Source organism: Antedon bifida, chromosome 10 (genome assembly GCF_963402885.1).
Source record: "Antedon bifida chromosome 10, ecAntBifi1.1, whole genome shotgun sequence".
Classification (NCBI taxonomy): Eukaryota; Metazoa; Echinodermata; class Crinoidea; order Comatulida; family Antedonidae; genus Antedon; species Antedon bifida.
This window is the reverse complement of record NC_136235.1, coordinates 9,265,958-9,287,919: the sequence shown is the minus strand read 5'-3', so window position 1 is coordinate 9,287,919 and position 21,962 is coordinate 9,265,958. Positions and strand designations below refer to the sequence as shown.

At 32.8% G+C, this 21,962-nt stretch overlaps 2 protein-coding genes across 2 annotated transcripts; both read right to left on the bottom strand.

Annotated features, from left to right (window-relative positions):
- Positions 1 to 2: 2 nt before the first annotated feature.
- On the bottom strand, positions 3 to 17,741 carry LOC144853816 (sorting nexin-2-like). Its single transcript, XM_078711663.1, has 14 exons — positions 17,604 to 17,741; positions 11,603 to 11,663; positions 10,989 to 11,185; positions 10,109 to 10,193; positions 9,642 to 9,688; positions 8,419 to 8,560; positions 7,850 to 8,010; positions 7,452 to 7,565; positions 7,075 to 7,168; positions 5,215 to 5,420; positions 4,773 to 4,916; positions 1,523 to 1,603; positions 1,255 to 1,326; positions 3 to 1,158 (listed from the first exon to the last, which is right to left on the bottom strand). Exons 1-14 carry the CDS (start codon positions 17,709 to 17,711, stop codon positions 1,108 to 1,110), a joined length of 1,563 nt encoding a protein of 520 aa, XP_078567789.1. The 5' UTR covers positions 17,712 to 17,741; the 3' UTR covers positions 3 to 1,107.
- A 1,181-nt stretch (positions 17,742 to 18,922) lies between these two features.
- On the bottom strand, positions 18,923 to 21,540 carry LOC144853799 (DIS3-like exonuclease 2). Its single transcript, XM_078711635.1, has one exon. It carries the CDS (start codon positions 21,517 to 21,519, stop codon positions 19,066 to 19,068), a length of 2,454 nt encoding a protein of 817 aa, XP_078567761.1. The 5' UTR covers positions 21,520 to 21,540; the 3' UTR covers positions 18,923 to 19,065.
- Between the last annotated feature and the right edge of the window lie 422 nt (positions 21,541 to 21,962).

Genomic DNA, 21,962 nt, shown 5'->3' with positions numbered 1-21,962 from the left:
AATTAGTTTGATGAGAAATACTTTTACTTTAATTTTCCTTGTGACAATAACAGATATATTATATGTTACTACACTTATGCAATCAAAAATACTATAAATTTGCTTAACATTGAGGCCTATATGTCCCTCGATGCAATACACATATATTTGTTTATGCCATGAAGTCAAAGACCTTTTATAATTTCAAAATCCTTTGTTGTTAAATCAAACAAAATGGAGTTTTACATAAAACAAATTACGAGCTATAAAGCTACTTACTATGCACAAACAAAACATAAAAGATAAACAGTTGAAATTTGTTTTTGTTAAGAGGCCATATCAGCTCAAGAAAACAACCATTCTCATAATATTATGTGCAAAATATATCTTGCATAACATGAATTGCTTTTTTTTTTTCTTACACTTGTTTTTATTAGTAATACATTACAAGATTCTGGCTGGCAATTACCACAATGAAGGACATTCTCTTTTCCTCTGGTAATGTAACAATGAATATTAAAGAGGATATTAAAACTGCTCTCAACAAAAAAGTTTGTTTATTGACAATTTGTAAATTATTGGTGTATATTATCATTATCTTCTTTACTAATTCATTTTGGTACAGTATTTATGTAGAGTTTGGAAGGCGCACATTTCGAAGTACAATATCATCAAATGATTTATACAGAAAATAACAAAAAAATGGAATGAATCAATAATTATTCATAACATTATATAACTCATTTTTGATATATATAAAATAAGCACAGTGAGTTCTATTGATCCAATTATGTGAATATAATAGTGTATAAAACATGTTACATAATAGTTGCTAAATAAGTACTATTTCAATTGCTTTTTAGTACAATAAATTGTATTATACAATTGGCCTAAATAAACCATATACATAAAATAAACATTCTGATATTACAATTATTAATATAGTTTTATATCCTATATAAAAAAGCATTCTTCCAATAATACAAAATAATTAAAATAAATTGGGAATCCATGATTATGCTTTAAATGGCGCTACATTGGCAATACACACAAAATATTAATTCCAACAGGGGGTGTAACATCACCAGATGTACAATACACACTTTCAACAGAGGGTGTAACATCAATTTATGCAATCGCTTTGGCTTCTGGCAAAAAGTTCTCCCATTCTTTAATGAGCTGTGAAATACAAATTTGATACATTTTTTATTATGGTAGTTAATTGGATGGATCTTTAATCAGTAAGTCTTTTAATTGGAGGGAAATAACAATTACCTGTTGTTGATGATCCATTAGAGCTTCCAGATACTTAATTACAACTTCACGGAAATCACGTACACGGTTATGCTAAAGAAATGATAAATTTTGAAAATAGTAAGTTATTCATACATTGTCTTGTGACTCCAGTTTACAACCTTAATTCAGTACAAGTATCAAACAGTAATTTATCAGAGTTTTATTATTATATACTACATATTAAGAAAAAGAAGCTTTAGCAAAAAAAAGTTTACATAAATAATATTGATAAATGTATTTTACTTACTTCAAACCTGCTAACTTCTTTTCTGATAGCTTTTGATATTTTCTCAAATTCCTCTTGTCCTTTTTCAACTTTTTCTTCCCACTAAACACGAAGAACATAAATAAATTACATATAAACAGCAGTTTATTTATTGCATTCATTGAGAATTCAAATTTAGTTCTCTTGCATGATAAAAGTTCTATATTCTCCCCATTCAAATATTTGTATACCATCTAGTCTGGTAAAAAATCAGCCTCACCATGGTATAAGAACGTACCCTAAAAAATGTCATCCATAGGTATATTGGTAATAACATTTCTTGATGTTGCGTCTTGCAAAACTTTTTACGAGAAAAATAGACTTTTATACCCAATTTATAACCGCCGTGTCGTATTATTGTGTACAGCGAATGCAACGAAGCGTGACTGAAATTATGAGACGCTGTTAGCGTCCGTTGAAAATTACATTAACAAATAAAACCTACAAAATTAACAGTTTATACAATAATTGAGGAATAGTTTACAATAAATTATATAATAAAATATCTAAAATATAAAGAAAACCCAAGTATAAACTAAAATATTTAATAATATTCAAATACAAAAGGCCTTACATATAATAAAGTGCGCCCTCACATGTCATAATTTTATCAAACTTGTCAATTTTAACTGTACCTCAATGAATATAAGATTATAATACGAAACCTGATGCGGTATGTTAGTTATTGCCTTTTTTTTTTAAATGCAAGTGGAAGAATATATTTTTCTAATTATTTCCATCCAGTATACCATCATGATGGATGTGCATATTGTATATCTGCTAACACGTAATGATCTCCTAGTTATCTGGTTTTATTTTTATTTTGTTTAATTATCTTTGAATTGTCTATTGGCATCCATATCGTATGATATGCGGGACAATTTTGTGTTTTAGAAAATTTAATCCTACCCCGAAGATTCTTTATATAAGTTCGAAGACGTCTGACAGATAGTATTCTAATTTTCAAGAGAAGACTGTTTTATTATTTTACACAAAAGGAGCTCATAAATGATTTACTAGCTTAAACTGATTTTTCTCTGAAAGATATATTGTCTCTCTGAAAGTAGGTATCCCAATAAAAAAATTCAGATTAATTTGTTTACATAAACAACATCAGTTGTACTCGGATAACAAACAATAGTCTATTTGAAAATGCATATAAAACTTTTGTTCTGGGCTTTACTTTCTCGTCCCAAATGAGAACTTTCAGGCTGTGGAGGTGAACCGATCATTTATGAGATGCTTTTGTGTATAAAATTTCCAATAATAATTATCATTGTAGGACTACTCTCCACCAAAAAACTTTATATTAGAATGTATTTAATAGGAGAATTGGGTATGATGTCGTTTCTCGTGAATCTTACATCATACTCCAACAATCTCACTCTGTTTTATTTAGTGAATACTCTGAATGGAAAAACAGGAAATACTTTAACTTTAGAATACTCTGAATTCTGGAAGACTATTTCAAACTTAAAGAATCGTCATGGAGAATATCCAGAATAAAACCAGATAACTAGGAGATCATTACGCGTCCGATATAATGCACTATAAAGTATAAATAATCCATCATGATAATAGGTATATTAGAGGCTGTAATGTGTTTAAATATATAAAATCCTTCTTTTCCATTATAAAAACTAGAAATAAATTTGTAAAAATATAATATTCTGCCTTTTGCGTAAAAAAAAAGGCAATAACTAACAAACCCCATCGGGTTTTGTTTAATTATTATTAATACCTTATATTATAACCATATCCATACAAGTCCGCTAGAAGTACGACGAGTGAGGGTGCACTTTATTTTATAGAAGGCCATTTTTATTTGTACATTTTTAAACGCATATCTGTAAATATTTAGATTTTATTTGGGTTTCTTTATATGTTTGTATTTTATTATACAATTTATTGTAAACTATACTTAAAGCTCAGGTACAGGCATGAATTTTAAATATAATATTTGGTTACTTGTACATAAATCAAATATTTGTAACAGAAATCAAGACGAAAAAACATGAATTTCCCTTAATATGGCCAAATACAAAATTTGGCAAAATTCTTCCATAAAAACCAGGAAGACTTTTTTTCAGTAGTTAGGTAGTTAACCTAATGTAATAACATGTCTGGTGACTCCCTAGAAGGTGAAAAAAGATGGTGGATATACGGTGGATAATTTTTGCTATAGCATGAAAATAAAAAGCTGAAGTTGAATAAAAATACCAGAAATGTAATATTCAAGTTATATTACCTATATTTAGTTATCTGATAAAATTTTTGACCACACCGTTTATTTTTCATAGCTTTTTAAAATGCCTCTCTATTTACAAAATTTATGCACAAAAGAATAGAGATTTTACTGTGTAATTTGAACTATCCCCCCACTGATAAGAAAGTGCTTATTTTCAACAAGCTCGTGTAACACAAATAAAATCCCAAAAATTATGAAACATAGGGGAAACTATAGATCGATAATTATTGGAATGTATGATCAATAGAAATTTTTTGCCCGCACCTGGCCTTTAAATTATTGTATAAATAGTTAATTAGTGTAGGTTTTATAGCTTTGTTATTGTATTTTCCAACGGGCGCTAATGTGACGTCCAACTTGTCACAGTTGGCAGTGTTTGGAATATCCTTTTTTTTAGGCTACTGTCTGGGGCAACTTACAGGATAAAGTTGGTGTCAATGGTATTTTTGTGCATCCCAATGTGTAACAGTTACAATGCAAAAGAAATTAGCTGTGTGGCTCTTCGCATGATTAAATCTTGTATGATCCAACAAGCATTTTTGGGCTACTGTCTGGGGCAATTTACAGGATAAAGTTGCCGTCAATGGTATTTTTGTGCACTCCAATGTGTGACAGTTACAATGCAAAAGGAATTAGCCGTGTGGCTCTTGACATGAATAACACCATTTTTGAGTGGTCACATGGGGCAACATACAGGATAGAGTTGCTGTCATTGCTGTTTTAACATTGTATACACATATGGGGACGATGTCCAACAACTTTTATCCATGTAGCTTTTCACATGATTAAATCCATTTTTTACCCCCCTTATTTGGTGTCCCAGGGAACATTTACAGGATAGGACCCGGCAGCCATACTGATTATTGAATATTAGCTATATATCTACATAATCAGCCCATCAAACCTTTTCACATGAATAAATTCTCTGGGCGCCATTCTCTTTTGTCACATAAAGTTTGATAGTGTAGACAGAGCTTTACTTACCTCTTTAATTTCCTGCTTAACTTGTGCTAGTTTGTCTGGTTTTCCTGCTGATTGTAGTTTAGCCTCCATTTCACGTTTCTTTGCTAACATTGCTTGAGCATTCTGCCACACGTGAAAACACTTCTCGCGTTCACGGAAAGTAAGCTGGTGACAAAACATAATAGAGAGCTTTTGGTTTTAGACAGTTAGACAAAATATGAATGTTACAAATACAATTCCAATTAAGAATAGATTAATATTTTGTATATTAAAATTAACACTGAAGACAAGGAACAAAAGTGGAAAGGTTTCAATACATTTTGTTTTTCATTCAACAATAAAATAAACCAAAAAAAGGAAGAATAGGTGGAGATATATTTTCTTATTCATTAATACGGACAGTAAATAATGTTTTACAGCCATTCACACAAAACACTTTAGAAACAAAATTTAAACTGCTTACTTTAACCGCCCCAATAAGACCAACGTAATCCTTCAATAGCTCAGAAAAAACAAAAAAGTCTGTATTGGCCTGTTCCATATGAAGGGCATCGATCCTTTCCTCTGTTTCAGCGAGTTGTGATATTGCTCTTGAAAGTGCTGTGTGTTCTTCAGAATTACCCAACATTGCTGCACTTTTTGCAAACTGTCCTGTTGCCAGACCAAGATCTATAATAAAGATAATTGACAATGGGTTTTACAAATGTTGGTTAACATTTGTTTACAATGATTAACTTAAAGAGTACAGTATTTGGATTCTGTCCTGATTATGAAACACTAGCCCATCAGGCATGCAGAGTGGCTAGTCAAAAACGTCTTTAATCATACTCTGTTTTGTTTTGTTTGTAACACGTCCATAGTGACAAGTTCAAATCTAGTTATCAATTAGGCTACTATCATCGCCACTTAATTCCTCTTAATCACTTATAAATGTTTGTCCAGGCTCAAATAAGAACACTACTTGTGGCTGGCCTGCAGTCATCGCAACCTTCAGCATGTAAACATTGCTGTGGACCTTTGATTACTTCACATAACGCTCTCTATCAGTCAACTTTTATTTTCTTTGTTAATTAGTGAAAATAAAATAAAAATATGGGCGCATAACAATAGTCAATATGTCCAACATGATAAGTACATATTCAGATTAGTTTTATTTTCACTTCAGGTCACCTTTAAACCATGTACATCACAATTATAATATGAGCCATACTGTACCAAATTTTTGAAAGTATCAAACCCAATGATGTACCTGTGCTGGGCAGAAGTGTGTGGGAACACTTACCTTTAATAAAGTTTTCTACCCACTCTAATATATTTTAAGGCCTTCTATCCAGCCTATTTTCAAAACAGAACACACCTTCTTAACTCTTCCCCCACACCACCCTTAACTTCTCTAGCTACATACCCACAATTCTCTAGCTACATACCCACAATTCTCTAGCTACATACCTACAATTCTCTAGCTACATACCTACAATTCTCTAGCTACATACCTACAATTCTCTAGCTTCATACCTACAATTCTCTAGCAACATACCTACAATTCTCTAGCAACATACCTACAATTCTCTAGCTACATACCTACAATTCTCTAGCTACATACCTACAATTCTCCAGCAACATACCTACAATTCTCTAGCAACATACCAGGGAATAATTTCGCCAGTGTAGCATAGCAAAAAGCTATACAAAACCTTTTTGCTACACATTTTTAAAATTGTGTAGCAAAAAATACAATACAAAACTATGTTTCTCGACTCAAAAATCAGTTTGATTAGCAATATTGCTAAACAAAATTTTAAAATGAAATTTTCCCCTGCATACCTACAATTCTCTAGCAACATACCTACAATTCTCTAGCTACATACCTACAATTCTCTAGCTACATACCTACAATTCTCTAGCTACATACCTACAATTCTCTAGCAACATACCTACAATTCTCTAGCTACATACCTACAATTCTCTAGCTACATACCTACAATTCTCTAGCTACATACCTACAATTCTCTAGCTACATACCTACAATTCTCTAGCTACATACCTACAATTCTCTAGCAACATACCTACAATTCTCTAGCTACATACCTACAATTCTCTAGCTACATACCTACAATTCTCTAGCTACATACCTACAATTCTCTAGCTACATACCTACAATTCTCTAGCTACATACCTACAATTCTCTAGCTACATCTATATATAAATTATACCTACAATTCTCTAGCTACATACCTACAATTCTCTAGCTACATACCTACAATTCTCTAGCTACATACCTACAATTCTCTAGCTACATACCTACAATTCTTCAGCAACATACCTTTTCTGTGCAGCACCATATTTTCAACACTACCATGAAGTTTCTTAAGATGCTGTTCTAAACTATCAACTTGATTTTGTTTTTCTTCAAACCACTTTAAAAACAATGATAATCATTATAGATAATGGATTCATACTTTTGTACAGTCTAAAAATGCTGTGGACTAGATGTTACACAGCAAAAGCTTCCATCTCCTCAAGGGTCCCTTTCGTTTGTCAACAACAGGGACGGAGATAGATCAGTACACCAGGGTAACTCCCTACTCTTCTGGAAGATGCACTGGGTTTTTTTAAAGTTCACACGAGCGAGATGTATACTTGGGACCACAGTTTTACAATTCTGGATCATCTTTGCTAAAATAAGTAATTGATTCACACCTGATCAGACTCTGTCATCTTAGATGTAGCCTTAGATGCAGCATCTGCTACTTTGTTGAAAACCCTCATTACACCAGCTCCACTCAAAGCTTGTGTATTGGTAGCTTTTGGCAACTAAAAATAACACCAAAATTACAAGAAAATAAGCAACATTAATGGTTATGCAGTCATTGGACAGGTCCCATAATTATGCAGTTAATAATCAGCGCAATTGTTTTTTATCCTACCAGTACCCATTTACACCTAAGTGGAGAAAGGCAAATACCTACGGACACAAGCAAGGCGACAAGCTTTGGTCTTGAACAAACAATAAGATAATGCTGACATTTCAATAACATTGTTGTGCAATTTCCAAAAAATGTTGATAATCATTGTTCTAAAAGCTACAGTAAACTTACGTCATCCTTCTCCAGAAATTCTACAAAGTCAATATCAGTACAGAGTTTTGGGTGGTGAGCAGTTCTATTGAGGAAGCGTGCCAATGCAGCTCTTCGTTTCTCTATAAAGTCCATTGAGGTTGTCTCCTCTTGTGTCTTTGCCATCTTAACTTTAGTCATACCTGCAAACAAATGTGTATAAATAGTTTTAATGGGGTTTTTTTTGAATGACAACTTTACTGCATTAAATTGATTTGTCATGAATGTAATGATTGGTATTTGGTTAAGTAGTAAATTTATACTTGATGCTTGAAAAAAAACTTAATGTATTGTAATGTAGACAAAATAGTAAGAAATTAAAAAATAATATTAAAAATACATTTAGAAAAAAATATAAAGATAGTGCGGGTAATATTTAATTATTCCAGAAAGTTACACTACATTAATAATGATAACTGCTATAAAAAATAATTATTTAAAATAGATATGTTAACAATAACAGATGGCCTTATGAAATTTTTATTAAATAGTTATATTACAATGACAACCAGCTAGACATCTATACTACTATGTGTAGGAAAGTGACTTACCAACAACACTTTTCTCAGGGGCAGGGGGAACTATGACACCCTTAGTAGCATGTTTTGATGACAGTTTTTGATAGAGTCCAAGAAAGTCACTAAAACGTCGCATTACACTCATCTCAGATTTCTTAAAAGCTGGATTTGATGTCTGACAAACAAAAAAATTATAATTTGAACGTTTTGCTTAGAATTTCAAAGCTAAAAAGATAAGGTAAAGATATGTATTAGTTTTGGGAGAATTTCTGATTTTTAGAGAGTCTGGTAATTGGAGAGTCGACTGTAGTAATTTGGAATGCAAATTGTTGAAATAATGTAAATATTTTTGATTCATAGTTAGCTATATCAGGGCTCGATTTTTTGAAATTTTACTAGCTAGACCACTGGGCTTGTTCAATGTGAGTTTCACTAGCCCTGTTGGATGTTACACTAGTCCGTTGGATGTTTCACTAGTCCGCTTATTGACTAAATCTTACTGGGTAAATATCTCACATCTGAATCAAAACTAACTGAATTACTGTAAGTTCTAGTTAGTTTATAAATAGTGCCACAGAAAAAAAGTTCATCATGTAAGAAAAAAGCAATGAGTGAATGCACTAAATTGCTCTCCTTGTATTTCCGATAAAACATTATGACTGCCAAACCCTACTATCCCCTACTTCATGGACCTCAAACTATACTGCGGTAATTTTTTTTTTTTATAGAAATTTGACTGGGTGCCATTGGCCAACCAGGCATACTAAACATGGCTAGGGTTAGAGTTAAGGTACTACTATAATAATAGGCCTAGCTAGGCGAAGCTGGCTGCTAGGCCTAGAAATTGAAAACAATACAAAAAAATATTGATAACAAATTATTAAGTATCATTTTAACATTAACATTACACCTTAAATGTAATTAAGGTTAATTGACTGTGTTTGCATACGGAAGGCACACACGCGATGCTGTCTAGAAGAGCTAGACCAGTTTCTCCCCTTTGTTAAAGAGTGCGATTGCAAGGTGATTGCGAAGGTGCTCTATAAAAATTAGACCAGTGCCTAGAGTATTTTAATGCATTTTGAAAGTCTAAGCCTAAATACTCTCTGGCCTAATTATTTACACACTAGACAGGTTGACTAACCCGAAGCAGTTTTAACTAGACAATGTACGCCGGACTAGTGAAATATCGAGCCTTGTATATGCAGCATTATTGTAGATTAAAACATTATGGTCTACATGAGAAGAGAAATTACCTTTGTTTTGACTTTATAGGCCATATATGAACCCATCATACCATCCCCTGTAAAGCAAAACAACATTAATACAATTTTCATATCAACACTGGTAATGCAATGAACATTTTGAAACAGCAAATAATCAAATCAAGTAGAACTTGAAAATAATACTACTACATTGATTTTGAGATTGGACAACAATTTACAATTGCTGTAAATTGGAGAATTAAATTGTTAAATAGAATATGAATGTTGGAAATCAATTAAAAAAATCTATAACATTTATATCTATCTATCTATCACAAATTAATTGTTTAACACAAATTGTGAATGTCACTTTTACATCTAATTGTTATTATTACATTGTTGACTTTAGAGAATCAAATTTAAAATTATTGAATTTGTCATATAATTTCTGGTTAAAAGGTAAATTGAAGTGTTGCAATATCAGTTCACTTTCCAACCAAATATCATTTGTTTCTTACCAACTTTCTGTGGATCAGTAATTATAATTTCCATATCAAATTTATCCTGATCTTCTTCAAACTGGTCTTCCTCTTCAACTGGTTCCTAAAAAATGTTAACATTTATTATTCTGAATATATAGTTAGTTTTGAAGATGCAAATAAACGACTTTAATGACTCACATTAAAGTAGTTGACTACATTCAGAAATATTATACTTATAATCAAGATACAAGATACTGTACAAGATACAGGATACTGTACAAGATACTGTACAAGATACAAGATACTGTACAAGATACAGGATACTGTACAAGATACTGTACAAGATACTGTACAAGATACAGGATACTGTACAAGATACTGTACAAGATACTGTACAAGATACAAGATACTGTACAAGATACAGGATTTACAAAATACAAAAATAATAAGAGGATAAATGCTATCAGGTGTTACAGATGTTCGAAAATACAATTATTTGTGTTTGTCGTCATTATATCTAAATATGCATTGTGGGAAAAACGACAGTCGGTACCGTGCTGTCCGTAACCTTGATGGTACTCTTAGTCTACACCCAGTTCGATTGAACAGGAAGGATGTACGGAGTGGATGAGTATCATCGTTCATAATTGCAATTCTTTTCTGTTCCATTTGATTATCATACATTTCCATAACACTAGGCAGATTATTATCTCCATCTATGCATTTCTTAGCTCTTTTAACTATGCGTTCAAATTGCTTTTTATTGTATTCATACGTGTTACCATAGTAGCAAGTTAAGGTAAACATTAGAACACTTTGTATAACAGCTTTGTAGAAGGTATATCCAGATATATTTGGACCATCATGAGGATAGGAACAAGCTCTTGGAATTTTACCTGTACCATCATTAAGTTACCTTTTCTGTTTCCTTGGCATCACCAGAGGCGGCAGCTTCCTCGTCAATTCCTGTAGCTGTTGCAGGAGAAGATGGAAGTGAATCAACCACTGGTTCGTCTTCATCCTCATCTTTTTTATCTATTTGCTCCGCATCAAGATTTGCAGGCTCACTCTCATCAGCAGGCTCATCATTTAATGAAATCTCATTAGTCCCTTCTGAAATGCAACACACTTTTTTTCTTAAAAACAATTTATTTGGTAGTTGACCATAGGTTTAATTGAAACATACTTTTAAAGTTGCTTTAGTATAAATTAGCCTGGTAAAAAAACTCACTTCACAAGGAGGAACTGCGAGTATGCAAAACCTCTGCTCTTTTTACGCTAGTGCAACATATTTTTTTTTATCCAGTGGCAGATCGAGAAAGGAGGAGAGTAGCGTGAAGAGGACGTGAAATTAAAATTGTAATCAACTTTTATACAATTTTATTCAATTCTGAATGTTAGTAGTACAGCGGACTATAGAATTAGTAGTTATAAATATTTTCATTTTTAAACCTACACTGGCCCAAAACAAAATATAGATTAAAGAACAAAAACTTTCAAAATTAATCTGTAGAAACATCACACACATACCTCCAAACAAGTCATCATCCTCTGTTGTTTCTTTTGGTTTATCATCTTCAACTTTTTTGGTCTGAAATAAATCGGTAAAACAAAGTAATATTCATTTAAATTTTGGTTAATATTTTGTTAAATAAATAATTAAATAATAATGAATTTATTTTATGTGTTTTTTTAGGCCTATCAACAACATTGTTTTTAATAAATATCAACAGTATACTGACTTGCCGAGCATGATGCATATAATGCCCTCTGCCCAACCAAAGATCTGATAATGTACAAGGGGTGCAGGTCAAGTCGGCCCTTAACCGTCTCAGCCAAAGTCAAGTCGGCCCCACGTCAAGTCGACCCCACGTCAACTCAGCCAAAAACTAATCGGTCAACTCGGCCCCAATAAAGTATGGATAACAAAAAATGTGCTAATAGGTAAATTAAAATGGCAGGATTATTACGGTTAGGCCTATACAATAGACAAAATAAAAATTCAATATAAACACATCCGGTCGTTTTTCGAGTAGTATTTAATTTTATATATATTAATATTAATTATTATTATTAATCCAAAGGCAAATTACTGAAAAAATGTCTAAAAGCTAAATCAAAACGATAAAGTAAAACAGCCAGAAAAATAGCAGAGCTTTCGGCCAACAACAGCCCTTCATCAGTTTCATCAGTGCAAGTGAAGGAATTTGGATAACGTCATAGCAGAAGAACTGGCAAGTGCTCCCTGGACTTTGTCTTCGCCAAGCCCCTCGCGAAAGTCTTAGCTAAGCCTCTCAGCAAAGTTGATTGCAATATCGCGGTCTAAGCTAAGCCCGATAGAAAACCTTAGTTACCAACGTTGAGGGCATTATTTGTGTGTACAAAATAAATAAAAGCTATCGCAAATAGATAAGCTATAGACAAAATAACATGTGGGTAAAAATCGTGCGAGAAAGTGCTATCAATCATTAAATGACTTTTCTAACAACCAATAACAACAGGCGATTTACTACATAAAAGGGATGATGATAAGAATATTATTTTAGGTGTAATTTATCGTTTACCTGAATTATCTTTAGTTTCTTTCAATCATTCCATTACATTACTTCTAGATACAATAAACAACGAAGACAAAACGACTTATATTGTTGGAGACTTTAATATTGATTTGCTGAAATGTAACACTCATAAACAATCCTTCGAGTTTTTAAGTAATATGTTTAAATTTAATTTGTATCCTTTAGTACACAGACCCACTAGAATAACAACCAAAACCGCTACCCTTATCGATAACATTTTTACTAATAATATTCAAGACAAAATTTCACCTGGAATATTGTATTCCGATATTTCAGATCATTTTCCTGTTTATTCTATTATTCATTCCTCTGTTCTTTTTCAACCAAATAATACTTTGAAACATATTTTTTTTTTTTAAATTAATGACCGTAATATTTCATCTCTTTCTAATAATCTTCTTTCCACTGATTGGTCTGATGTTTACAACACCAATAATCCCAATGATGCATATAATTTATTTTTAAACAAATTTTCTAAAATATATGATACTCACATTAAACATATTAGATCTAAACGAAACATTCGTAAGGAAAAAAACACCATGGATAACTTCAGGCATTATTAAATCTATAGATATAAGAAACAAATTTTACAAAAAGTATATTAAATCCAAAAAGCAATTAGACAAAGATAAATACATTAAATATAGAAACAAATTAACTAATTTATTAAAAGTTTCTCCTAAACAACATTTCAATGATAAATTTAACTTGTATAGAGATAATATACATAAGACCTGGCAAACCATTAATACTGTTTTAGGTCGTAACAAACGAAAATGTCCCCCATCATTTTTTCTTTTTTTTTCAATTCAAGAAACATTTATTGACCATATTTTAGCATAACATTAACAATGGTTAGCATATAATATATATAGTCGAGAGACTACAAAAGGCCCGATTCTTCACAAAGGAACCAAAATTACAAGTCCACATGACATTGCTAACAACTTTAACGATTATTTTGTGAACATCGGACCTAATCTAGCAAAGACTATTAATGAACCCTTAAACCAATTTTCATCTTATCTTAATGCACCTCTAATTAATTCTTTTTTTCTCTCTCCGACCTCAGAAAATGAAATTATTAACATTATAAAGGTCTAAAGAACAACAAGAGTCCAGGCTGTGATGACATCTCAAATAATGTTGTCAAATCTATTTGTAATCTAATTTCGAAACCACTATCCCACATTTTCAACCTATGCTTTTCACATGGGATATTTCCTGATCTTCTTAAAATTGCTATAAAAAGGGTGACCCTCATTTGTTTACTAATTATAGGCCTATTTCTTTATTAACCTGTTTTTCCAAGATTCTTGAGCCTCTCATCTATAATAAGTTATTTAATTATCTATCTAAACACAATATTATTTATAATCGTCAGTATGGTTTCAGAAATTCTTATTCTACTGATTTTGCACTTATCGATATATATGATCAAATCACCAAAGCTATAAGCACTAATCACTTTACGGCTGGCATCTTTCTTGATTTGAGCAAGGCCTTTGATACTATTGACCATGATATTCTTTTAAGCAAACTTGAACGATACGGTATCAGAGGTCTTGCTCTAAATTTATTTAGTAGCTACCTTGCCAATAGGCATCAATTTATTTCATTTAACTCTTATAATTCACATTTCTCCCAAATTAAATGCGGCGTCCCCCAGGGGTCTATACTCGGCCCTCTATTATTTTAAATTTACGTTAATGATCTTCCCAACTCTTCTTTTTTGTTAAATTTTGTTCTTTTTGCAGATGACACCAACATTTTTTATTCAAATAAAAACGTAATTATTAACACTGAATTAATCAAGGTCTCTGATTGGTTCAAATCAAATAAACTGTCTCTTAATATTTCTAAAACTAACTTTATTCTTTTCAATCATAAAATAAAAAATACTGATTCTTTTGTTATTAAAATTGATAACATTATTAATCAAGTAAATAATACTAAATTTCTAGGAGTTACGATAGACTCTAAATTGACATGGCAACGTCACCTTAACTAAATGTCTAATATTATTTCTAGAAACATTGGCGTTTTTTCCCAACACATTCTTTTATCGTTATATAATACTTTAGTCTTACCTTATATTAATTATTGTAATATCGCATGGGCTACTACAATTGACAAATTTGTATACTTGTGTTCCCTGGACAGGTCCTGAAACAACACATATTGATAATATATTTAAACTTCAAAAACGTGCTCTCAGGATCTGTGCAGTATAGCCCACACAAAACCATTATTTTATAAATTTAATGTTCTTAACGTCTTTGACATAAATAAATTACAAACTTTTACTTTTATGTACCGTTTTAAGAATAACATATTACCTGCACATATTTCCTAAGCAACCATCTGAGATTCATGATCACAGAACTAGATTTGCAATAAGTAATGTTTCATCTGAAAAATATATATCTTTTCTTAGGAAAAAATCTATTTTTTTTAATGGCCCTAATTTATGGAATTCCTTAGATACATCACTTAAATCTCTACCAAATGTTAAAATTTTTAAATCAAATCTTAAAAACTCTCTGGTTTCAATGTAAGTCTCCCGTTCTTCTTCTTCTTCGTATTATTCTCTACTTCTTTCTTCTTTTTTTTCTAATTTTATCATGTACAGTCAATTACCTGGATGATAATTTATTATCTACTTGCAACTTATTTATATCTATATTGCATAAACCAGACTTTGCATTTCTCTATTTTTTTTATTTGGTGCTTATTATTATTATCATTTTTATCACATATTGTTCTTTGTGACTCTGATTTTTTTTAAATGGTGACCATGCCTTAAAGTTTGTTTACAAACTTATTTTGGTCTCCATCCACATACACTATACTTGACTTGGTTTATATAAGACATTTAACTAGTTTGTCTGTTTTTTCTTTTACCTAAATGATGTTTATTAGTATTAACAATACTATGTTATATATTTTGTGTGTGGAAAATAAACAAACAAAACAAACAATATTTATGAGACCCTGCAACCGTACATTGCACATGTGGATTTCAACTTAAGGAGGTGTGTGTAAACGAAATATTTGAACAAAATCGAAAGACATTTTTTATACTACTGACGGCTGAATAATAATTATATATAGGCCTAATTAGTAGATTTTTATGTTGCTACTACTTTACTCTAGCCTAGGCTCCTCTCTATCTAGTAGTAGTAGTAGTGGGCATATAATACAGCCCCTAGTAGGCCTAATGAGTGTAGGCCTAACCTTTCATTCATGATCAAATTCCACTTATTTATTTATGCATGTGTGGCCGGCAAATGTACTAACTAGCCTGTAGAGCAGTATAGACCTATAATAGACTCGCCAATTAATAATACTTCACATTATTGTTATATTATACAGGGCTCGCAGAATCGCTTGCCCGACGTCCCGCGGCAACCCAAAAAATACGTCGGGCAATTAAAACTTAACATGTCATGTCCCGACGGGCAACCTCTTAAAATCACCGAAAATCCACGATGTTTTACAGGAGACCAGTGTAGTGTTTGTTTAGAAAATGTGTGCATCGGAATTCGGTGGTATGGAACGTTATCTCGAAGGGCCAAAAGACAGTGTTTCTATTATATATATTAATTATATATATATATATTATATATATGCAGAGTCGGGCGTATCACAAGTCGTTGCGTATAGAGTTTCCAGGTCTGTCAATTAGCACGCGGTCTCTCGCGGCATCAATTGATCGCGAAATAGGAAGCGTTGAACTCTCGGCTTTCAACTTATTTGAAGTTGTACAATACACCAAATAGGGCTAGTATGTTTTTGTTTTATTTTACGGTGGTAATAAAATCTGAATCTACTACTTAGTATTAATTATGTGGCCTACAGCCTAGATAGTAGATTAGGCCTATGTTTAATTACATTCATCTTATGTATTTTGTTTGTAATAAATAATTTGCAGAATAACTGTAATTATTGTTCAAATGTACAGTTGTATTGAAAATACAGTATATTATTAAATTATAATAAATACGTAATTTTAATTGTCTGTGCCAAATAGGCACCGGGAGGAGTTGGATTCGGCGGCCGATGTTTTTAACACAGGCAAGTACCATTTTTTTTTAAATTATTACAGAATATACATTTAATAGGCCTAATAATTTATTTACATTGAATACTTAAATAGTTACACAGTTTAATATTTATTATCAACATTGTAAGTGATAGATAAAATAATAAACTTCTTCAGGTATCGTCGAGAGTTGAACTTTCAATGAACTCCAACTTAGCCGAGCACGTGGCTTTCACTGCAATTCGGCACAGTTCCCTCGCTTTCGATCACCGACTTCTGCGAGCAGATGGTTGTTTTCATCCAACCTGACGCTCTGAATATACCCCCTATTTTACGCCGTGGAGGAGCTATATGTCATGATCCATTGCTGTTAGTCTGTATGTAGAGTAGAGGCGCCGATTACTCTTCACTCTGGGCATGCGCAATAGCGTGTCAGATTCCCTAACGCCGGGCAGTTGAGTTCCGGTGCCAGAATCCTAACCCACCATTATTGCAATCCGCCCCTGTAGTTTGATGTTCACAGAATAAATCGAAAAATGCTTAGATCCTAGATAGATATTATTAATATATTAATACAGTAAAATAAAATGTTTAATATGTTTAAAAATTATTTTATTTTTTATATAATCAGTTGACTGATTATTAGTCTATCTAAGTTTTTGGCCGAGTTGACGTGGGTCCGACTTGACTTGACGGTTTAGGGCCGAGTTGGATCGAATTCTGAAGGCCTAGGCTGCTAGGCCTACGCCCACCCACCACACACTAACCACACTCAATTCACGGTCACACCCGCTCCTCTTCGTTCGATCCCGGGCAGGTCAGTGTCCAGTGTGTGAGTGATTGTAGACATACCAAATAGTTGGCTAAACTAGCTAAATTGCTTAATATATTTAATCGGCGATACCTCTTCCGATGCATCTTTGAAAATATCTTCCTCTTCTTGTTTATCACCGTCTTTGAAAAGTTGTCCTTCATCTTCGAACAGCGGAGGTGGTTCACGATCGTCAGCCATGTTTTTGGGTCATGTGAGAAGGCAAGGCCAGCAGCAAGCGCAGAAAAGCAGAAGTGTTACACAAATAAACTCACAACAGACAAAAAGTTCCGTTTTATTTTTTAATGATTGCAATTAAAACGTTGGAATTTAAAATGTATTTATATTTTATTATTTACAAAAGCTATTCCAAATTTATTTTCAGAAACAGTGAAAATTAACGTATTTTTCACTATTTCCGGAAAGACATGGCAATGTTCAATGTTGTGAATAAATCTTAGACGCATGTAACACACTGCCACCATCGACAATATAGAGTATCATTTATCATTATTCAGAGAGATGTAATAAACCGAAGGCTAGAGGGCGTACTCCAGATTGAAAAGTGATTCCAAAGGAGTCGAGGGAACCAACAAGATGGCGGCCGTAAATGTGTTCAAAAACATTATTTATTATAAAAAATAATAATCTAATACAATATAATACATTAAGACCACATTAAATTACAACACATATTCTTGTCAAAGCACAGTGAAGTTTTTATAAAATGAAATATATTGTTTTTAGTCGCAATGGAATGAATAATTTCTTGGCAATCTAGCACTTTTTGTATACGTATAGAATGCGTTCACGTTTATATGCTTATCATGCTGCGTTGCCTATCGTTCTCATGCAGATAGGCTCAACACAGGCGTATAGTAGTGCCTATTGTGTAGGGCATATCTGATTGGTCGATTGCAGCCACCATCTTGTTGGAGAATGACTTTTTGAACTGCGATAAGATTATAGTTTGCCATCCAGCCTTCAGCTATATCACTGATCATATTAAATACAGTACAATATACACTACAGTATAATAAAATTAATTTCAATAAATAGGCATAAACAAACATAAAACGTATTCATCATAAAATTCCAATAATGAACATCTTTTGTACGATAAGATACAATTTATTTAAAATATTTATATAGTATAAAGGCCTGGAAGAAACATCGCAACATTTTTAATTAAAAGGTTTTTGAATTTGACAATTTGTGTTTAAAATATAGGCCTATACTATAAAGTATTAAAACTTTATTTTGCATATATCATGCATAGAAAGTAATTACATGAAGAACACATTTTTAAAAGTAGTGTAAAATATTGACATAGAATTTAAAATTAAAAGAGTTATTTCAACCAGATTTCATTAATAACAAAAAAATTAAAATTAATTTACTTTTTCTCTCTCTTTGTTTTTGTTGGTGTTGCCTAACTAAACGACTGTATATAATTATTTCTGTTATTACCATACAATTTATCTCAATTTAAACTTTAGACAATTAGCATACATAAAGATCTCTTGAAAAAAAATGATATATGGTGGTATAATAGCTAAGTGCTTTGACTATCGGGTTCATCTTCCCCATTCAATGGTCTTTTCAAAACTATATTAATTTTCAAATCTTTGTCACTTGCTACCAAGATAACCTTAACAGCTGAGAATATTGTGAGTACTTGCCTCATTACAGGCAATTTTGTGTTAGTGTCTTCAGCCCATACCAAATCCAATTGAGGTCGATTACCAATCTTAAAATATTTGTAACCCAATTTATCTGAAACTTCAGGTGCATTGCAGTAGGCTCTTTTTACAATACCTAAACATGGAATAAGGACATCCACTGATCTATCAAGAACTGCCATTACCATCCCATCTTCTTCCAATGGTGCGCAACTCTTTACATAAACTGCCAGGAATATTTCCGCACTCATCTCTTGAACTTTTTTTGAAGCATTCTTTCGTTCATTGCAATGTTTGGCCTGCTTTTCAATTATTAACGGGTCTGTTGTTGGGTCTGAAGTTGCGTTAACAGATGCTGCTAATAAACGATGAACAACAATATCTGCATAGCGTCTGATGGGCGATGTGAAATGTGTGTAAAAAGGCACATTTAACGCATAATGTCGGTATGTATACTCATCCTCATACAGACCAGTGCAGAAGTATTTTGCAAGCTGCATAGGTTTAGAACAAAGGTTAACTAGGATTTGTGACCGGGATTTGCTAAATTTATCCTCGCCAACATATCTTTGTAAAGATGTCTGTAAAGATCCTGCAGATGTTCCATCAATGTTTAGACCCATCTCAGCACAGGTGGCCACCAGCTGATCAAGCATTTTCTCTTTTGGTTCAGTGTGTCGCCTAAGCATCGCTCGTTTTGGATAATGTTTGTAGACCCTAACTGCAGCTGCCATATTAGCTAGTAACATGAACTCCTCAACAAGTCTGTTGCTGTCTCTCAGCTGATAAACACTATAACCAGATGGCATACCAGTTTCTTTGTCTAAAGTGAATGATAGTTTTGGCTGATCTAATCGTAAAGCACCTCCATCAAAACGCTTTCTTCGAAGATTTGTAGCAATCTTATTTAAATTTGTAACACATCTTTTAATGTCTTCAGCCTTGTAACTGTTTAAAATAGCTGGAAGTTCATTCTCTGCAAATATTTTATTTGGATTCTGGATAATATCCTGAGCATGACTATAGCTTAATTTCACGCATGAACGAATAAGTGTCCGACCACACCATTCACTTTCAATTTCACCATCTGGTGTGAGTATCCATATAAAGGAAAATGCTAGGCGATCCTGGTATGGGTTTAAACTGCAAAGTTTCTCACATAATAATCTAGGAAGCATTGGGATAACCTTTTGAACAAGGTAAACACTAGTAGCTCGTTCAGTAGCTGTTTTATCAAGGGCACTGTTTTCTGGAATAAAGTAGCTCACATCAGCAATATGAACTCCAACTTCATAGTTGCCATTGCTTGTTAGTTTACAAGACAATGCATCATCAAGGTCTCGAGCAGTTTCAGGATCAATTGTAAAAATACACTCGTTTCTTAAATCTTTCCGATTTGCTATTTCATCTTCTGGTATACACCAGTTATCATCTCGTGGAAGACAATCTAAAACCTCTTCTGAAAATTCAGAAAAGTCTACTCCGTGTTCGATTAAGATTGCCTCGGTTTCTGGTTCAATTTCTCCTGCTTCACCAAGACTTCTCTGCAAACATCCCTTAGGCATTGCCATGTTACAATCCCAGCTAGTAACTCTTGCTATATATAAAAATTTGGAAAAATCATCAGGACGATTTATGAATCCATCTGGACACTCAGAAACAGGGATATACATACGAGGAATACGGGAATCCTTGGGACTAAAAAGAGCATCCAATCCATTCTTAGAAGGGGGCTTGAGATGTCCACCAGCAGCTCTACTGTGATTCAATTCAGAAATATAAACCACCTTCCCAAACTTTTCATAAAACTTATCTGGAATTGCAGGCTCACATGGGGCACCTTCCAATCTTTTTACAGGTTGTCCTGCATCATCCTTCGAATCAATAACCTTATCATTGCCAATTTTTAGGCCATCGTGAAACGTTTTAGACAACGTGTTTTCATCCTTTGAAGCTTCCTTTTTATAAGCTTCAATATCAACCTTCCAAAGTTCCTTGGGAAGCAGTTGAACCACTACTTCGTCACCATTTAAAGCTCTATTTCGATTGTGCATGCCTTGAATATGAATGTCTCCATAACCATCTGGTGAGTCAATGAAGGCATCCTCATAACTTCGTTGGTTAATCCTCAACAACCCTTTCAAGAGAGTGTTTCTTTTCAGTCCATCATTAACATCTTCTAACGTGAGGTATTGTTCGAAATGCTTAAAGTCATGATTTCTTTTTGGGGTTCCTTTCCTTTTATCTACTCTTTTTGGTATTGTACCATCTTGATTGGCTTCAAATCTTTTTTTTTGTGAATTTTTCTTTGGTTTATTTGGAGACATCGTAACACTGTCGTCGGTTGTTGCGCTGATCGCAAAGAAAGAACTATAGAACAGAAAAATAACGTATTTTTCTCTTTCCGGTAACACTGCCATCATCGGTTAGTGTTGACCAGTGAGCTGTAAGCCGAAGGTTAGAGGGGGTACTCCAGACTGAAAAGTCAGAGCCATATATATAAAGAGTTACGACGTTGAATGCCGTGTTTTGTGTCCAACTATTCCTATGTAGCGTTGAAAATGTTTAACGTTCAAAAGGCTTTAATTATCGAATTTAATATCAAAACAATCAATTTGATTAAAGGTTTTTGTTAAAATAATAAAAAAATTATAAAAGTTACTGCGAACTTGATTTAAAACAACAAAAATAGCAATTTCGGAACGGCTCTGGTTGTGCGCTCCATGCACGCTCTACGTGTGCGCGTTTAGTTTGTACAGCGATTCTCTAT

What these genes read in the sequence shown, in the direction of transcription:
- LOC144853816 (XM_078711663.1), bottom strand. Translation starts at nt 17,711, where the DNA reads ATGGCTGACGATCGTGAACCACCTCCGCTGTTCGAAGATGAAGGACAA. An exon ending in GGATGATGACTTGTTTGGAG is followed by an intron (nt 11,186 to 11,602) that starts GTATGTGTGTGA and finishes GTTGCATTTCAG; the next exon opens with AAGGGACTAATGAGATTTCA. An exon ending in ATGCCAAGGAAACAGAAAAG is followed by an intron (nt 10,194 to 10,988) that starts GTAACTTAATGA and finishes AACATTTTTTAG; the next exon opens with GAACCAGTTGAAGAGGAAGA.
- LOC144853799 (XM_078711635.1), bottom strand. Translation starts at nt 21,519, where the DNA reads ATGTCTCCAAATAAACCAAAGAAAAATTCACAAAAAAAAAGATTTGAA.